This window comes from Aulonocara stuartgranti (genome assembly GCF_965226115.1).
Source record: "Aulonocara stuartgranti genome assembly, chromosome: 10".
In the NCBI taxonomy this organism is placed as follows: domain Eukaryota; kingdom Metazoa; phylum Chordata; class Actinopteri; order Cichliformes; family Cichlidae; genus Aulonocara; species Aulonocara stuartgranti.
This window is the reverse complement of record NC_138946.1, coordinates 7,902,491-7,921,843: the sequence shown is the minus strand read 5'-3', so window position 1 is coordinate 7,921,843 and position 19,353 is coordinate 7,902,491. Positions and strand designations below refer to the sequence as shown.

Here is a 19,353-nt window from a genome sequence, read left to right as displayed (position 1 = left end):
CTGAGTTTGATTTTTTAAGAAATTACTGAATTTTTGATTTCTGATTTTATATTCTAACCAAACACATGTAAAACCCTGCCATCTTCTCCCTGGTCAAACCTGGTCGCTGTACAAATTCACAGATGTACAGATGTTGTTTTAACACACAGAAGTTTACAGTCGCTCATAATGGGCAAAAATGTCATGGTATTGTTGGGCTCCAAAATAAATAGATTTGTGCAACCCAGTTCTTGTTTGTTAAAGTCATTAAAGATACACGCATTCCAACCTGGAAAAAGAACAGTTCAGAGAAATTAACGAAGGCCCCAATTTACTACGATGGTTCTGCACATAAAAGTGCGTGTAAACCATAATTGTGGATTAGATGTTGCATCACATCGTGTTTTACCAAGTGAGTAATATAGATCAGATTATTTCAAAGATGGAATGCATTTGTGAAAATGTTTTTGTCTTTTTTTTAAACATTAACAGCGAATGTGCTTATTACATGGCTGCACATGTCTTTTCTACATACAGATAATATTAGTAAAAAAAATAAAAATGCTATTTACAGTTTTGTACATCTAAAGTCCATTTAATTTGTTAAATGTTGGATGTAATATATCAAACTCTTACAATTAAGTATTAAAAAGCTCCGGAATGTCATTTTTTCCATATAAACAATTTTCTCCTGAAACTAAATTGATATACTTTATTTTATTTTATTTTAATCAATTCTTGAACACAAGCTTTCTCTTGCTTGAAAGTCTAACAAAGACATGGAAGCGATGTTTTAGGCTACGTCCACACGTACACGGGTATTTTTGAAAAAGGAGTTTTTCCGTTTTTGTGTTTAAAAAAAAAAAAAAAAAATCCTGTCCACACGTAAACGCCAAAAACGAAGGAAACGCTGCCAGAAACATACCAAAGCAACAGGTGGCGATATATTCCTAACCGTGTAGAAATGTTGGCCAATCAGAAGTCTAGAAGCTGGGTGGGAAAGAGTAAACAAAGATGGCGCATAGAAGCAGAACTGAGTCCTATGTGTGGAGGGACAATAACTGTGTGTAAGTATTTAAACACTGCAGAGAGTAAAATTACCAGTAACAGTATTTTGTCTTAGTTAGCCATTGTAGAAATTCATTTCACCGAAACAATAACGTGGCGCACAGTGTGACGTCAAAAAAGGCGCACATCTTTGGCGTTGCGTTTTCTCCGTTTTCCTCGTCCGCACGTAAACGCAAAAACTGAGTTTTCAAAAAGCTCCACCCTGGCAGGCGTTTTTAAAAATCTGCATTTTCAGTGACCGAAAACGCCGTGTACATGTGAACAAAAGGTGCAAACGCATAGAAAAATCTGCATTTTCAAAAATACCTGGGGATGAAACACCTTGAACAAACGGTGAAGTGACGTACACGACACTGGCTCCACTTTCATTTAGGAACTGTTTAACCACTTAATAGTTTATAATAATTACTCTGAATGTTGGCAGGGTTTGAGTCCCTTCCCAAGACTTGCTTTATGGTTTCTTGTAATTAGCTTTGTGGTTTCCAAAGTATTTATAACTGACTTGTCTGTTAGTTGTCGTACCATGTTTTTATGTGTATTCCTTCCCCGTCTCAGCTCTTTGTTTCATATTCATGTCAGTATTCACATCATTTTTTTTGTTCTGCTTAATTTGGTCATTTTTCTCAAAGGAATCTTGTTTTGTTCAGTTCTAGTTAGAGGTGAAATACTTTATACTAGGTTTTTCAGGTATTTTACTTTTTTTCTCCTTTAGGATAAATGCATGTACTGTCTACTTACATTTTTAAACAGGTTCATTACTGTAGTTTTTAACACAACCGAGGGGGAGTTATTGATTATTTCTTCCAGCATCAAACAGATTTGTAAATGGAGGAAAAAGCAATACATTAAAGATAACTTTATTGGTGGATTCACCACAGGAATTTGTTGCATTAACTTATGTTAATCATACAGAGATAAAAAGGAAAAAAGGGGGGGGGAAATGTTGGAAACAAGTGCAAAGCAAAGGCATGGTGACAGAAAATGACACTGGACAGCTGGCCTTGCACCAAACACACAAGTATCTGTACTTCTACTTGAGTGAATATCCACATCTTCATCGACTTGTTTTATAAACACTTGGGATCTAAGTATGTAAAGATAGTCATGCCTGCTACTTTATTCTTCTTAATTTTTTTCTTCTAGTCTCCCTGTTATCCAGTATATGTTCTTTATGTGCTAGCCATGTTTTTCTGTGGTCCACGTCCACTTCTGGATTGCTGTTATTAGGACTTCATGGAATAAGGAGGGAACTGAACAAGAGAATCCAAACATTGGGAGGGAAAAAATTAAATATAAACTCACTTGAGACTTGCAATAGGGAGAAATAGGCCTAGGCTACACACAATATGAGGACGATACAACAAATAACAAGTGCAGACTGCAGCAATATATGCACACGTATGATAACAAGGGGATCGATAAGAGGTGGGATACATGGCTGGAGACAGACATAATGAGATGGGGGAAGTAAAGTCAAAAGAGACTGAGAGAACAACAGTTACCGAAATAAAACAGGAAAACACCACTGACTGGGGAAGCAAGGGTTAAGTTGACACTGGGGAAGACAGAAAGACTAGACATCGAAACACTAAGGGATAAAAGACAAACAGAGATAAGACAGAAATAGAAGCAGAAAATGGACATGCATATGTGATCTAACTAAATACAACCCGAGGGTCACACAACTAAAAACAGAAGACTCAAATAATAGGACTAGAAAACCAATCATGAAGAATACAAAACATGAGACGAACAAGACTTGTCAACACAACGACAACAGAAATAGCAAGAAATCTAAATATGGACTAACCAAGAAATACAGAAACCCAAATCACAGATAACCTAAAAATGAAGGAATTCAAACAGGCTGGGGAAAAAAAATACATTTTTAAAAAATTACGGTACTAAATTTCAAAGGTAACAAAACATATCACAGAACTTGAACATAAATCACTTTACAGGAAATAAAGAACAAGAAGAAAACCCCAAACCAAGGGATGAATATATCGGGTCCTTTTATCTTACAAACAATCTAATCTATCCTACTATTTTACAAACCCATGCAGTTTCTGAGTAAACCTTTTCTCTTTCATGAATGCCAGTGTTCACATTATAGACCAAGAAAACAGGTGGTTTCAGGAGTAGAGGAGGCTATCTAAGTCCACTGTGAATGGCCTTCACTGAACAGTGTTGGCAGCTTCCAAGACCAGCTATCAGCCACCTACAGGGCAGTCTTGAGATCTCTTCCCAGGTGCTTCAACCCTCACACCTTGCTTCAGGTGACCTAAATAGGTCACATGATAGGGTAGGGCAAGGTGTCAATGGTTTTTGGCCTAGCCCTCAGTGATGGTAATAAACCATGCTCACTTATGTGGTGACCCCCATGATCAATAGTGATTTAACAACCACCTCCAAAGGGAGCAACCCCCACTAGGGGTTAGATACCTGGGACTATCCACTTTTTGTTTTGGGAACTAAATAAGTCTCTTGAGGTGAAATGTCTTCACAAACGTAAAGAAGTCCAGTTTCCCCCTTTTTTTTCAACCTCTTAAAATGTACCTACCATTTCAGAAACGTGTGCTCAAGTTTTACTTACCATGATGTTTGTTGTTTCGGTCTTCATTTAAGCATCATACTTTAAATCAAAACAACAATGTTAAAGATAGTGAACCATTAATGATTGAGCATAGACATTTACATTTTTATTGGTCTTTCTACCATGAAAATGGTAGATGTAAGTGCAACGGCTTGCGGCTGGTAATTTTTTTCTCCAAGGCATCAGCATTTACAAGATAATGTACAACTATATTGAACAATGATTGTACAAATTTGCTCCGTTTTTAGAGCAATTTGTTAAATTGCATTTACAGTTTTTCAAAAGAAAAGCTTCAGTACTTAAGATCCTGTGTGTGTGTGTGTGTGTGTGTGTGTGTGTGTGTGTGTGTGTGTGTATATATATATATATATATATATATATATATATATATATATATATATATGTATGTATGTGTGTGTGTTTCTTAAAAGTGTGGTGCTTGCAAGATATGCTTTGCACAGCCTATACTCTTACACTCACTAAACAATAGTTACATCAGTAAGAACCAAGTCATAGAGTAGCACAGCCCTGTGGCAAATATTACCTTTGTTAGACTAAATATTCTAAATTTGTTGACACTCTGTCTGAGTAGGTTTATTATGGAGCCTGGAATAAGTGTTGGTGTTGTATTGAATTATATTGCAGTGCACCCAGTGTCCCCCCCCCCCCCTTACATAAGGGAAGTGTGGGTGCAGTTAAAGAGACAAAACATATGAACATCTTAGAGTTGAAAGCAATTACACGGTGTCTTGTGTTAGACTGAACATGTTCTCACCCACTGAAAGTCTAAATTAAGCCGAATGGTCTTGGTCACAGGTATGAAATAAGGCTGTACAGTTCAGTCAGTGCCATCTGTGTGTTTGAACTGCCTTTATGGAATTCAAGACAGCTGACACGGTCTTGAACATCCATGTTTAATCCATGGATTTCATTCGCCCGTGGGTTTAATATATCTCTGCTCCTTGCAGTGGGGTTGCAAACAAAATGGTCCCAAAGGTTGCGATCCTCACAGGAAGTGTATCTGTATTTGTTGCATACAGACTTTTAATGATATAAGTCATGTTAAAAGAGCACTTTTGCTGTTATAGAGAAGGAAAAGAAATCCCGAGACATGCTTCTATGATGTTGGAGTGAGATGTAGTATTTAACCCTCAGGTCAAACTTAATCCAACAACAAGTCAGCTGTCAGCAGTCTGTCCTGAGGGTTCTCTTAATGAAGGAAATCTGAGCTACTCTGTCTACACTAATTGAAGAGGAATCTTATTTAAGCAGATGCAATTCCACACATTAGCATGGTTAGCCAAATGTGTCATTCTGCACTTAAACTCTCATTGATATCCCTCCAAAAAGGAATAGTTCCTAATTGCTGACTGAACCTTTTGTTTTTTTGATGTGAAACCAACTAGACAAATTACAAAAATGACCAAGCAACTAAAATAAACAAAAAATGCAATTAATAACAGCTGTAGCAATTAAATGCATACCATAATCTTATTTTAATTAAGAGCAGTTGCTGAGGCTTTTTCCCTACAGTTTTCCTGTGAGAGATTTTACCTGACGCTTGTCATTAATGACCCTATTTTTCAGGGTTTTTTTTTTTTCATTTGTATTTTTGTAATGCCCCATCTAGATCACACCTCTGGGATTTCATGTCTGCTAGATTAGGGGAATTATTTTTTAAGAAAACCTCTGTGTCTCCAGTGAAAACACATTGTTAGTGTTAAACTCAGTGGATTGATCAGTTTGAATAAAAGTAGATATTTTTAAAAAGTGGACTAACTTTTAAACACAGCGTACATTTTGGGACCTTGTTGTTTTCATCTGGTTTTGTTCAAATGTTGCAACCCTTCTTCTGCCTGTTAGACTTCCATATGAAATGCTTCTCCTTCTTTGACTCACAGATTTGCTCTGAAACAGGCGCTAGAGTGCCTTTTAGTGGACAAGTAGGGAAGTGCACAGCTGTGCCTTCACATGGATTAAATGTTATATCTAAAGAAGTATGGACAAAGTGGGGGAAAAAAAAGATCTGTGCGAGGTACAGTTAAAGCATAGCTCTAGCTTCAGTTTGATATTTAGAAATGCACAGCCACGTATCCCACCAAAATTCGGTGTAGTGATTGACATTTGAGAAAGTGCCATTTTCAGCACTAAATTTGTCTTTTTGTTTATTACTTGATTTATAGCTTTTACCAGCACCTCGCAGAAAGAAAAACCTCAATCTGTTAATTACCCACTCTGAAAATGATTGTAATTTGAGTTGAACATTACTAATTGGTGTCAGTAAATGTAAAGATTTTCATTAGCTTGGGTGTAATTAACCATTTTGAGTGATCTAGCAGATTTTCTTTTTATTGACATACAGCTGAAAACATGAGGATTCTGTATATCGATCCAATGGATCTTATTAGCCGCGTCCTCTAGACCAAGGTGAATTAATCAAAGCATACTTGATTTATATACCCCACCCCTTCCTTTCTTCTTCCACCTCTCTTCCTCTCTGTGTGTTTCCAGCTCTCTCGCTCTCTCTCTCACGCCGAGCTGGGGATTCATTTGTCTTGCTGATTAATGATGAGAACCATATCCTCCACAACACCAGTAAATTAAAAGAGATTGGGGACAGAGAGAAAGAACATCAAGGTCCATTCATCCCAATCAAATTTCACAGTAGGTCCAATTCATCCTAAGCTTTATTTGTATTGTCTGCTATACAAACACAGAAAGCACCAGTCATTCATGTTCTCCTCCCAGACTGTCTCTGGCAGTCTAGGGATTTCATTTGGCAACTTTCCAGGTGCATGCTCATTTTTTCCAGCCTTTGGGATACAACCGTACTCATTGCTTCAGTGTTTCTGTTTCAGACAGCAATTGTTCGAGAGCTGCAGCTTTGACTGGCTGTCGATGCTGCTATCTGTACTGGACGTGCAGCGTGCTTGGATTCATGACGCCATACAGTGAAGAACTGAGATACATGTAGCGTCCTGTTGCACAACGTCCGATGTAAAGTTGTACACCATGGACACATTTTTTTAGACCAAAAATGAACAAATTCTTTTACAGTCAGATGAAACATCGGTTTTTAATGCAGACCTGAGAAATAACCCAAACTTTGATGTTTTAGTAAATTCTTCTAAAACCCTTAAAGTACGTAAATGTAACACAGTCTCTGCAGATGAAGAGGTTGTAGCCATGATGTCACTCATTGATTTGTCTTGAGATTGGCATTAGGCCATCACTATTTGCATTTTTTGGAGGAAGAAGTTATATGAGAACTTGGACACTGTCCACATCCTTTCGGTGCCTACTTACAGTATCAGTCACAAGGTCACCATGTTCTAAAGTAAACTCTGCTTAATCATCTCTAAAAAATTACAAAATGAAAATCACTCTTAGTTGGAAACATTAAAGGAAGTTTTTCGCCTAACAAGTGAAAGATCCCTGGTTTGATCCTGAGTGGAGACACAGATCTCTCGGGTGTTGCATCAGGAAGGACATCCGACATACCACTGCGGCCAATCCTTGTGAATAACGAAGCAGCTGAATGTAGCTTTTTATCTTTCTAAGGAAAAGGGAACTTTATGGTAATCTCTCTAATAGTCACGCTTCCCAGCAACAATGCTTGTCAAAGTGCAGCCCAAGGACTGCCAGAGGTCTGCCACCAGCAGCCAAGGGCTCTGCTAGTTGCTATAAATCTTAAATCTGTATAATTAAAAGTGCATATACAGTTAGTTCCATAAGTATTTGGACAGTAGCACTTTATTATTATTCTTATTTTACTTTTGTAATAATAATGCTTATAAAGTTGTGAATGATGAATTTCGGCTTCAATGAAGGGGATTAAATAAAAGTATTGAATTAACTGTTTAGGAATTATAGCCATTTTTATACATAATGCTCAGGTGAAGCCTCTAACAATCTGGACCTGATTTAAAGTGTCGAATTCATTTGTTGGAACTCTTTCAATTTTTCATCCCCAAATTAAAAATCGATCCTTGTATTGAAAATGTTAGTTTGTACTATTACAGATCAGCCTCTGATAGGGTCTATGTTTAAAAATGACTGTAATTCTCAAACAGTTCATGGAAAATATTTGTAAAACCCTTATTAAAGCTTAAAGTCTGTCATTTGAATAAAAATGCATTGTGGTCAAATTACCAGGAAAAAGTCCTTGTCCAAATACCTGTGAACCTAACTGAATGAAAAAGGAAACATTCACACCAACGAAACAAGCACACAACACAACGAACCATGCTTAGTGTGCTGTAGCAGCTAGCTCGAGTTTGTTAGCCTCTGCCCTATAAAATCAAACTGTTAACGTACAGGTGGCTATAAAGAGAAAAGAGGAACATCTGCACAAAATGTTATTGCTGTCCATCCAAAACCTGTGAAGCTCATTCAGACTTCACCAAAGTATCTGACTGACTGACAGGCGGCATCTCTCGAGCCTCGCTGCTAGCATCATTGTTAATTCCAGAAGTGTAGCTTTAGATTGCCAAGTCTGACTCAATGAATGGGCCTGATAACAAGAAACAACAACAAAATCAGAATGTTTGCTCTCTGTTTGTTGTTGTTGTTGTTACTTCTTTCACTTTAATCTGATATTCGTGGGGATAGTGGCTCAAAAACCTATTCTCAATCTCCATCTCTGTTATAGATTTCTTCAACAGTAAACAAGATTAAACCCAGCTGTTATCAAAGAATCAGGGGCTTAAGCACAAGGGCTGAAAGCATTTATCTTTGTTTGTATGACTGTTGCAATTTCATGTTATATGTATATATATTACTGCGAAGTGACTCTTTGCATAACAAATTCCAGAACAATTCCTTACTTATTCCAAGTTACAGCTTCTGTCTATACGATCACTATCTGTAGTCATTTTTTTGTGTGTGGTTGCAGACTTTTCTTATAATTTAATGTTTTTGAAGCAGTAGCATTTATATCCTTTCCTTCCTTCTATATCACATTACTGGAGCTCTTGCAGCAAACCCCCTTTTTCCAGCATTAGGAATCAATAAGCCTTCATCTTCTCTTGTTTGGTTGGATGTAGTGACTGCTCAACTCTCAGCAGGACCTTGCAGTGTGTGGACAGTAATTCTACATTGTTCAGGGACTCAAACAGGCCCTAAAATTTTCAATTATCCCTGCAGTGTTTGGCAGCTTCCCAAAAGGCATCTCAAGTGACTGGCTTCCAGAGGAAATGGAGGGAAGTTCTGAGAAGCACTCAGGTCACATCTCCCTAATTAATGCAGCTTTCTTCTGCTGTTCTAAAATCAACTGTAGTTTCAGGTTTTTTGCTTTGGGGGTTGGTTTTTTGGATGTTTATTTCTTTCACCTGCCATTGCCTTCAGAGTCACCAAACCACATCTACTGGAGGGGGTTATTGTGCTGAGAGGTCGAAAATGTGCACCTCAGAAAAACTTTGTGCTGATTTGCAGTGGACTCTTAACCATGCCAGCAAATTTCTGACTGCAGCACAACACAAGCCATTGGAGCCCCTGAGGGGGTCAAGGTTTTAGGTTTTTCCTCTAATTTGTCACTGTTTACATATGTACCTCAGGTCTGGCTGTACCTCAGGTCTGGCTGAATCAGCTAATGCTGACTGTGACTTAAAGTTGCCCAGATGCAAAACTTCTGGTATAGATGGAAGCAATCTGTGGACGGCAGTTCCTCTAACAGCAAGCCGATCCTCTCTAAAAGTAGGGTTTGTTTTTTTTTCTTTGTTATGCCCCTTCAAGCCTTTAGTAAAAGCCTACTGTCATCAGCTTATTTAATAGCCAAAGACCTCGTTACCATAACTCCTGACAAGTTCAGAATGATGGGTTTAAAAATATTCATGCTTTTAATAATCACGAACATAAACTAGCCAGGTTGGTACTTTCTTTCAAAAGTGGACACAAGCACCAAAATTTGCATGTCTGTCACTTTCGAGCTATTAATTTGTAAAATCCCAAAAGCCACTTGAATTTTTAACATTTTAAAGTGTCTATCTGAGGAAACAGCTGTCTTACTACATAATTTGAACCTGTGGATGAAATTTAAAAGGTTTCACTCTTGATTTGTATCCTTTGACCATCAGAAAGTCACATTTATAGCTTAAAAAAAAACATCTTTAGAGCTTTGTGGTTTCAAGCAAAACATAGCAGGCACACATGCTTTACATGTTGCTCCACAGGTGCAATACGGTTAGAGCTGCACAGTGCTGTGCAGACTAAAGGTTACCCTTTTACCATTTTGATAGCACTATGATGCATACACCTTGGTTTGGGAATTTAACATTAATCTAGCCCCAATTTATTTTTGCGAGAGTCAATGAATTTTATGTATTTGTCTCTTTTATCCCTCTTTATTGCTCATCATGGCACATCTTATCCTCCAAACTAGTTATTTTTTAACAAGTTACCATGGAGAGGGAGAGAAAGAGAGAACCTTTTACTGTCCCATCAACCAATTTACGGATCACTGGTTAATCTGACAAGCAGGTCTCTGAGGAGGTTCAAACTTACAACAGTCTTTCTGGGCGACCAGTTACTTAATGTTCCATCCTCTAGATTAGTGAGTGTCAAGTCAAGTCGAAGTTTATTTCTATAGCACATTAAACATGGACCAGTTGAAGTGTTGTCCAGGTTGTGCAAGTAAAAAAGGCCTGTTTGCATAATAAAGGTCACGGGACCCTGGTAAACTATAACTAAAAACAAGCGATAATAAGTAGGTCTTTAACAGTTTTTAAAAAAAATGAATGACACCAGGCAGCTATTATACAAGAAATTAGGTTGTTCCAAATATTAGGAGCCGCCACGGAAAAGGTCCCGTGACCTCTGCTTTCGAGCCTGCATCTAGGAATATTCAAGATCATAGGGTCTGTAGACATCAGTGCTCTGGTACTGTGGGAAGTTAAGGTTCAGTTAAGTAAGATGGTGCCAAACCACTGAGACTCTTAAAAACAAGTAGTAAAATTTAAACTGGATACTCTAAATGGACTGGAAGCCAGAAAAGGACTGTAATGTATAGAGCACTTTCTCAAAGCTGCAAGCTGCACCCACAGACACATTTTTAATGCTCACATGCAAAACCAGATACTAAAAATGACCGTAGGAGTGCTGACAGTCACTGTGGAACAGCTTGACTTTTCATGGCTATAAATAGAACCTTCTTGATGCAGGTGACCGACCCAAGTGTTGCCGTACTAGCTGGATCATGACACTAATCCAAATACACTATCAAGTTTGTAAGGTTAGTCTCCCTCACTCTCCTTGTTGATTCCATGGGAAAATGGACTGCAACATATGCAAGACTTTTTTTTCTCTTCTGGCACTTTTCACACTTCACACACTCCACACCCACATGTTTAACATTGGGCACAATTGCAAACTGAGATGGAAACATCAGTATCTGGGGTTTAGTATCTTTTAAGGACGTTTCTTTATTCAAATCAGTAGAGAGCATAAGTAGCAAACAGGGGACAGAACATCGGGGACAGAAAATTGGCCCTAGCATACATATATATGTATATTACACATATTTTGTATATATTTCATATTGTTTGATTATTGATATTGAAACAAGTTTGTACAGTTGTTGTTGGATTAGGACATCTTAGATGTACTACACTGCAGCATGTGACAATTAAAAGCCACACTAGCTATTAGGAGTGACTAATGGTTTAATAAGTAACCATTCATTTTACCAGAAATCTCGAATCACTCCCTTCCTAATTATACCTCTCATGCACCTTGAAGAGCAGAGTCAGGGGAGGGCCTGGCTGCATTAAGAGATTTGATTGGACAATACATGTTAGGGCACCTGGGTCGTTGACCCAGAGTTTTGACTTTTACATTATTATTGAGCTTTTATTTTGTCATTATTTATCATTTCTAGTGTTTTGGTTTCTTTGTTAGAGTTCTCTGTCTTATGGTTTATGTCTCCGTGTTCCATGGTTGCTCTGTCTCCCCTGTCTGCTGTATCCCCTTGTCAAGTCTGTATCTCTGTGTTACATTTCCTGTTTTACTTTGAAAGTCCATGTCTCATGTTAATGTATCTGATTTTGCTTCCTTTGTTTCGTTAGCCCAGATTTATCCCAGCTGTGTTTCCCTCCTGTCTCCTATTCCCTGATTGCTCCCTCTGTGTATTTAAGCCCTTCGTTTTCCTTTGACTGTGTTGTGACCTACCATCATATTTGTCCTCAACTTTGCACTGTGTGCCATCCTGCCTCCCAGTTTAGTTAGACTGGGTCTCAGCAATAAAGCTGTTTGAGATCACGTTTTTGAGTGTCCGCACATTGGATCCACCGTTCCTGCCTGCACACAGCACATGACAATACAGTGTCAAGAATGAAAATGGACGAATGGGCTGCTGTCAGTGCTTGTACAGCCAGTGCACAGCGGCCCTTCAATTGACCAGTGAGCCCAAAAGCGTGTCGGCTCACTAGGTAAACATCAGGCATGCCAGATTACTGGTTGTATTTCATGGAGCTGAAAATGAGGCGTACATAAGATTTTAATCTAACAGCACTTTACTTTACTTAAGAGAAATCTGACTCACTTAAGAGGTAGTTACACTAAAGCTTATGATAGCAAGCTATTTAATTTCCTACTCAAAAGCTTCAGAGGAGCTTGCAAAAACAACAACTTGGACGGCACGTTTGGTGTGTGGTTTGATGGTCAATGACAAATTAAAGGGTAAACATCAGGCATGCCAGATTACCAGCCGAGTCCTGATTACATCACGAAATTACAGGGAGTGCAGAATTATTAGGCAAGTTGTATTTTTGAGGAATAATTTTATTATTGAACAACAACCATGTTCTCAATGAACCCAAAAAACTCATTAATATCAAAGCTGAATGTTTTTGGAAGTAGTTTTTAGTTTGTTTTTAGTTTTAGCTATTTTAGGGGGATATCTGTGTGTGCAGGTGACTATTACTGTGCATAATTATTAGGCAACTTAACAAAAAACAAATATATACCCATTTCAATTATTTATTTTTACCAGTGAAACCAATATAACATCTCCACATTCACAAATATACATTTCTGACATTCAAAAACAAAACAGAAACAAATCAGCGACCAATATAGCCACCTTTCTTTGCAAGGACACTCAAAAGCCTGCCATCCATGGATTCTGTCAGTGTTTTGATCTGTTCACCATCAACATTGCGTGCAGCAGCAACCACAGCCTCCCAGACACTGTTCAGAGAGGTGTACTGTTTTCCCTCCTTGTAAATCTCACATTTGATGATGGACCACAGGTTCTCAATGGGGTTCAGATCAGGTGAACAAGGAGGCCATGTCATTAGTTTTTCTTCTTTTATACCCTTTCTTGCCACCCACGCTGTGGAGTACTTGGACGTGTGTGATGGAGCATTGTCCTGCATGAAAATCATGTTTTTCTTGAAGGATGCAGACTTCTTCCTGTACCACTGCTTGAAGAAGGTGTCTTCCAGAAACTGGCAGTAGGACTGGGAGTTGAGCTTGACTCCATCCTCAACCCGAAAAGGCCCCACAAGCTCATCTTTGATGATACCAGCCCAAACCAGTACTCCACCTCCACCTTGCTGGCGTCTGAGTCGGACTGGAGCTCTCTGCCCTTTACCAATCCAGCCACGGGCCCATCCATCTGGCCCATCAAGACTCACTCTCATTTCATCAGTCCATAAAACCTTAGAAAAACCAGTCTTGAGATATTTCTTGGCCCAGTCTTGACGTTTCAGCTTGTGTGTCTTGTTCAGTGGTGGTCGTCTTTCAGCCTTTCTTACCTTGGCCATGTCTCTGAGTATTGCACACCTTGTGCTTTTGGGCACTCCAGTGATGTTGCAGCTCTGAAATATGGCCAAACTGGTGGCAAGTGGCATCTTGGCAGCTGCACGCTTGACTTTTCTCAGTTCATGGGCAGTTATTTTGTGCCTTGGTTTTTCCACACGCTTCTTGCGACCCTGTTGACTATTTTGAATGAAACGCTTGATTGTTCGATGATCACGCTGCAGAAGCTTTGCAATTTTGAGACTGCTGCATCCCTCTGCAAGATATCTCACTATTTTTGACTTTTCTGAGCCTGTCAAGTCCTTCTTTTGACCCATTTTGCCAAAGGAAAGGACGTTGCCTAATAATTATGCACACCTGATATAGGGTGTTGATGTCATTAGACCACACCCCTTCTCATTACAGAGATGCACATCACCTAATATGCTTAATTGGTAGTAGGCTTTCGAGCCTATACAGCTTGGAGTAAGACAACATGCATGAAGAGGATGATGTGGACAAAATACTCATTTGCCTAATAATTCTGCACTCCCTGTATTTCTAAATAAATTAAACTAGTTATTTCACATTCCATAATAGCATTAAAAAAATTAAATCTAGTTTATGGGAGAAAAATCTATTTTGTCAATAGCCATCACAAACGTCGTGCCATCTTGGGTTTTCTAATGGTCTTTATCACAAAAGCAGTCATAACACAGTTTACATACAAATTTTGGTACTTGTATCCACCTGTGAGCAATTTCCCAGTAATGTTATGAGTTATCTGCTGCACCACACGGATGGCTCCAGCTTGTGTGTCTCTCTAAATGTATGAGATGAAGTAAAGTTTGAACCTATGAGTCCTTGTTAGGTTTATTTTTGAAAACAAGAGAGTGAGCTAAATTGGGGGAAAAATCAGTTTTGAATGTTTGGACGTAAAATTTATGGAAATTGTTTTCTCTAAAAGCCAAACATGTCAAACTGCTGGTGGCATTAGTGGATTCACCCCGTGGGCAATGCAAAACTGGCAATCTATCCAATAGTTGTTGACATATTTCAGCCTGGACCAACCAACAGACAGAGTGGGGAAAAACTGGCGCCACTATTTTCAGAGCCAAGATTGTTGTATGGCTGAAAGTACGCAGATGCTTTGTATTCATACTGGCTATTACTGTATGTCAATAAATCATTAAAGATTATTTTCCCTGCCCGTGTTTGTCACTGAACAATTACTAAACCCTTAGTTCTTTACCAAATAAAACCTACTTTAATACTTTGAGTGCGGTGGTATTTGTCACTTCTAAATTCACAATATATGGGGTAGTTACAGTTTGTACAGTCTGTATACCTGCATCATAAATCCTTTAAATCCATTTAAGTCTTTTAGATAAAACTATGCACCTATTATCAGATTTGCTGTCATTTATCATGCTTTAATTTATTTAAGATTCTCACAACTTACAGTGTGCATATAATTTGCATCTCATTTGTCAGCACACATTTTTCTCCATTGAGCATGTAAACAGCCCTTGGACTTAGCTGCCACCTTTTCAATTACTAAGCCAGTTCATTTGTGGGGTATGCTGTTGAAGGATTTATCAGCAAAACACACATTGAAACTCCTGAACAAAGAGCCTTTTCAAACATTTTTCTTAAAGGTTTGCTACTTTGTCCACCCTTTGCCATTTCTGGAACCTTCGCCACCTCATCCTTCCATTGTTTGGATGTTGATTTGACCTCTTCTTACCTCTATTTCGTTTTGATGAAAGTAACGAGCGAGATGTCAAGGAGGAGGAAAGGAACATTTCATTTTAGAAAAAAAAAAGAGTGCCCTTTAAGTTGTGGCCTGAGGAAGTTCTTTCAGTGTGAAGGGCATCACTGCTGCACTTCCTCCTAACCCAGGGTCATTGTGAGAAATCGCACAAAGCCGGTCCTTCAAACAATTTCCGTACTGTACATGCCGCTTTTGTCAAAGACCATGCTTCCACTTTCACTGAGAAAAATAATCGAAGCTTCCAACTCAGGAACAGCAAACTGTATGTGTTACTCAAAGCAGTCGCCGTATTCAGATGTCGCTGGCTACAATGTTTGGAGTGAGTAATGTGTTCTTTTTACGTGCTCACAAATTCTAAAACGTAATTTAGAAATGACAGCATAGGTCATTTTTTCCTCCCAACTGGATTAACATAATGCTGACTAGTGTGGCATTGTGTCAATAACGTAACTCATGTGGAGTCGGTGTGAGATTCTCCAGCAGATTATTTTGCATTAATGTATTTGACTGGTTGTATTTCATGGAGCTGAAAACGAGGCGTAAATAAGATTTTAATCTAACAACACTTTACTTTAGTTAACAGAAATCTAACTCACTTAAGAGGTAGTTACACTATAGCAAACATTAGCTAAAGCTTATGATAGCAAGCTATTTAATTTCCTACTCAAAAGTTTCAGAGGAGCTTGCAAAAACAACAACTTGGATAGCACGTTTGGTGTGTGGTTTGATGGTTAGTGACAAATTAAAGGTTAATATCTTATAAATGCAGCCTGTTGCAGGTTTGGTCAACTGTTTTACACACTCTAGATGCACAATTAGAAGGCTGTTGGATGCAGTAACTGCAGGTCAACGACAGAGCAGCGATATATGCAGACATGGAGCAGGAAAAGAAAAGAGACAAAGTTAATGACATGCAACAGCGTGGTATTGAAAAGTAGAGCACTTTCACCACTTAGTCACAAAGTAGAGAACTGCACTGTTTTCAGTCTGATTTTACATCTTGCTTGTTTATATCTCCCTGGCTAGTGGTGGGTGGCTGGATACAATCTTAGAACCAACAGTTAATTTAATAAAGGGATGATGTCATGGAAAGGGACTCAAATGCAGACTGAGTCATACTTGATAAACAAAAACAACAAACCTTTTATTAAGGTGGAGAAAGAAATCCAAAAGGCAGCAAATAACAACAAGTCCGTGAAGCCAAAAGGAAGGGAAAACAGGAAGACATTATGACTCGACAACAACAGATGCAAACTGAGGCTTTAAATACACACAGGAGTTAATCAGGAAATGCAAACATAAGACCAAGAAAACACAGATTAAACTAATTAAGATAAATTAAAGGACAAAGGAAGTAAGACAGTGACCAAAGGTCTTTATGACTTAGGGTCTGTCTTTAGGGTGCAGGAGGCAGATATCCTATTTTTAACCCGCATGCTTTTTATGGTCTAATAATAACCACAGATGGATGTCAGATCATAAAGCCAGGTTGTTAGAGATTTTATAAATGCATTTTACATCTGTCACCATGACACACATTTGGGAAAACAGCTTAGTAATACATGCCATTTCTAGGACAACAGCTATTATCAACCCAAATATTCTTTGGAACGAGATGAAATGGCCTTTACTCTTCACTGCACAGCATTATCCTCAGTATGAAACAAATTCCGTTTCTGACCCATCTCCTGTATTACAGCCTTTAATGACAGCATTGTGCTCATTTCATTAAATTTTTGGACATAGTCTCATCCGAGCAACTGGTGTTTGGCTCATGTTGCCACAGCAATATACCATCAATTCATACCAAGAGCAGACATGTAGTGAGTGAATGATTCATTATCAGATGTGTTCTCATTTGGTATCTGCTTCTAGCTCACTATCACAGCCAGAAACACTAATTCCACAGATGATGGTGCAGCACTCAAAGCCCAGCAGTACAACAACAGGGTGTCGGGGTTGCAAGCTCTACAAACATTGGCTTCTTTCTACCGGCAGAACACACACATGGAAAGACACACACCCCTCCACCATCATTGCCGCCGCTGCCTCCAGCATGTGCTATTTTGCCAACTGCAACCCTGGGCAAGATAATAAGATGGCTAGCAGACATTTTGTCAATATTTCTGTCTTGGCTCAGAGTGTGCCTGGCCCACTGCTTACCGATAGATGTGTTGACTATTTTTTGTATTTATTTTATTTTTTTTTTTCACTGTAGCTCTGCCCTGGTTTGCTGGACTGCGAGAGAGCAAGTCAAGGCAAGTGCACAGGGAGGAGAGAAGCGCTCGCTAATGCAAAGCAGTTCATTAAAATCAGGCACAAAGCATCTATCAGGGGGGAGGGATGCTGCTAATCAGTGCCTGTGGTTAGTCCAGCAATATGAAAAAAGGAGACAGTACACTTCTCAGCTGTGCTGTCTGGGGAGCAGCAGAGTTGGTTGATGCTAAGGAGCCGTGCAGATGATTGATTTTCCAGAAGGATGCTTTGAGACACTGCTCTTGGTCTGGCATCTGATTAACATACACGGCATTATTCATGTCATGAATATACAAGGAGGCAAGGAACAAATAAATACTGACATGCATCCAGGACCTGATAAATATTAAATGGAGCACACATGGCTTCAGATTTTACCATTTCATAATTTGAACATTCATGCTGTGAGGCCTCTAGCCAAGGTCTAATCTCGGGTTTGAACAGGTTGAGCAGCCAAGTGAGGACACCAAGAAACGTCTTCACAAACATAATATATTTTTGCTGTGGTTCGGTGTCATGAATTCAGTTTCTGGTTAAAAGTTTGTTGTTGATCCAGAAACTTCAATAAGTAACACCATAAAACAGCCTCTTATTTGTTTCCATGTGGGTTTAATACAAAAAATCTTCATAATGATTAAGTAGTTAAATAGACTGATATGTGCAGCTGTGCTTCACATACTCCACAAAACAAAGCTTAAATTTAAATGAACTCTACGAGGCAGTCCTATACATGTAGGCTACACAACAAATTAAAGGAAAAACAAGCAACTTTAAATCACATCATGAATTGGTGAGCATGATTACAAACACATTTGCACAGTATTTGACCTGCACAGCCCCATTTGCCCCAAAGTCAGCCTCCTCCTCAATCATGCTAGCAATAGCAGTTCTCGCAGCCAAATATATCAGTAGAATTCAGGTGAGGGAGCATAGTTATGTCTAAGGAGTTTTCTGGACCCCCAAAGTCTCCAGTAATGCAAATGAATTGCTAGGTAAGTATTAAAACACACTGTACTCTGTGAAGGCATTTAGAAAAATAATGAGGCAGTTTGTGTTATCAAATTTGACCTATTTTTTTTTTAACTGATTTTTTTTTTTTTAAATTACGGTTAACATAAATGGCTAAGAGTTTTACTTCTGAGTTTAATCTTAGCTAACTGTCACAAACTTTGGTAAAACAGTAGCCATTATCAATGCACTGTACTGCAATGCACAAAAAATTAAGAAAAACAACAACAAAGAACAACAAAACAATTTAACAGCTAAATAAACTAACATAAGCAATAGTATTTGTGTGAATGATTTCAAAAAACAAAAATATTTTACTACCCATGCAAAGCTAGCTGTAAAGCTAACGTAAGCTATCTGTTAGCAACTATCGTCTTTGATAGCTAGCTTAGTTAGCAATGATTCTTTCATTGCTAATTCTTTCATTGCACTGATTAGATAGATGCTTTGTGCCTGAACCAAAACATGTATGTATATTCTAGATATCTGTAGTATTATTAGAATCATATTATTACACCACATTTACCTCTCCTCCACTTCTTTGAAGTGTCTCCCAGTCTCAGCGCACTTGTTAGCATGTTTTGGTCCGTCGGGTTATTGTCTCCCCAGAAACATTTTCATTGTGTTTTTTCCTATTTCCGTTGTGTTTTGTGTGCTTTTGCAGCGTTTTTCTTTTTGCAGCGTTTTTCTTTTTGCAGCATTTTTCTTTTTTTAGGTGTTTTTATTTTGCAGCGTTTTTCTTTTTGCAGCATTTTTCTTTTTTGCAGGTGTTTTTCTGTTTGCGGTGTTTTTCTTTTTGCAGGTGTTTTCTGAAGTTGCAGTCCGTTTGGCCTCTCAGGGCCACCGTACAAAAGTCACAAAAGGCTGTACAATAAATTTACTGATAGGAAATAAATATAAAAAAATAATAAAAATAAATAATATCAAATATAACAAA

General features: G+C 38.4%; 1 protein-coding gene across 2 annotated transcripts in view; it reads left to right on the top strand.

Annotated features, from left to right (window-relative positions):
* Positions 1-939: 939 nt before the first annotated feature.
* sc5d (sterol-C5-desaturase) overlaps positions 940-19,353 on the top strand; it is a 37,023-nt gene continuing 18,609 nt past the window's right edge. The window contains exon 1 of one of the 2 annotated variants that reach the window (XM_082549423.1): positions 940-1,046. In XM_082549423.1, the coding sequence (XP_082405549.1) occupies positions 944-1,046 (103 nt within the window). In that variant the 5' untranslated portion in view covers positions 940-943. Of the gene's footprint in view, positions 1,047-16,327; positions 18,401-19,353 lie in introns of those variants that run through there. The other variant, XM_082549426.1, reaches the window with a different exon arrangement.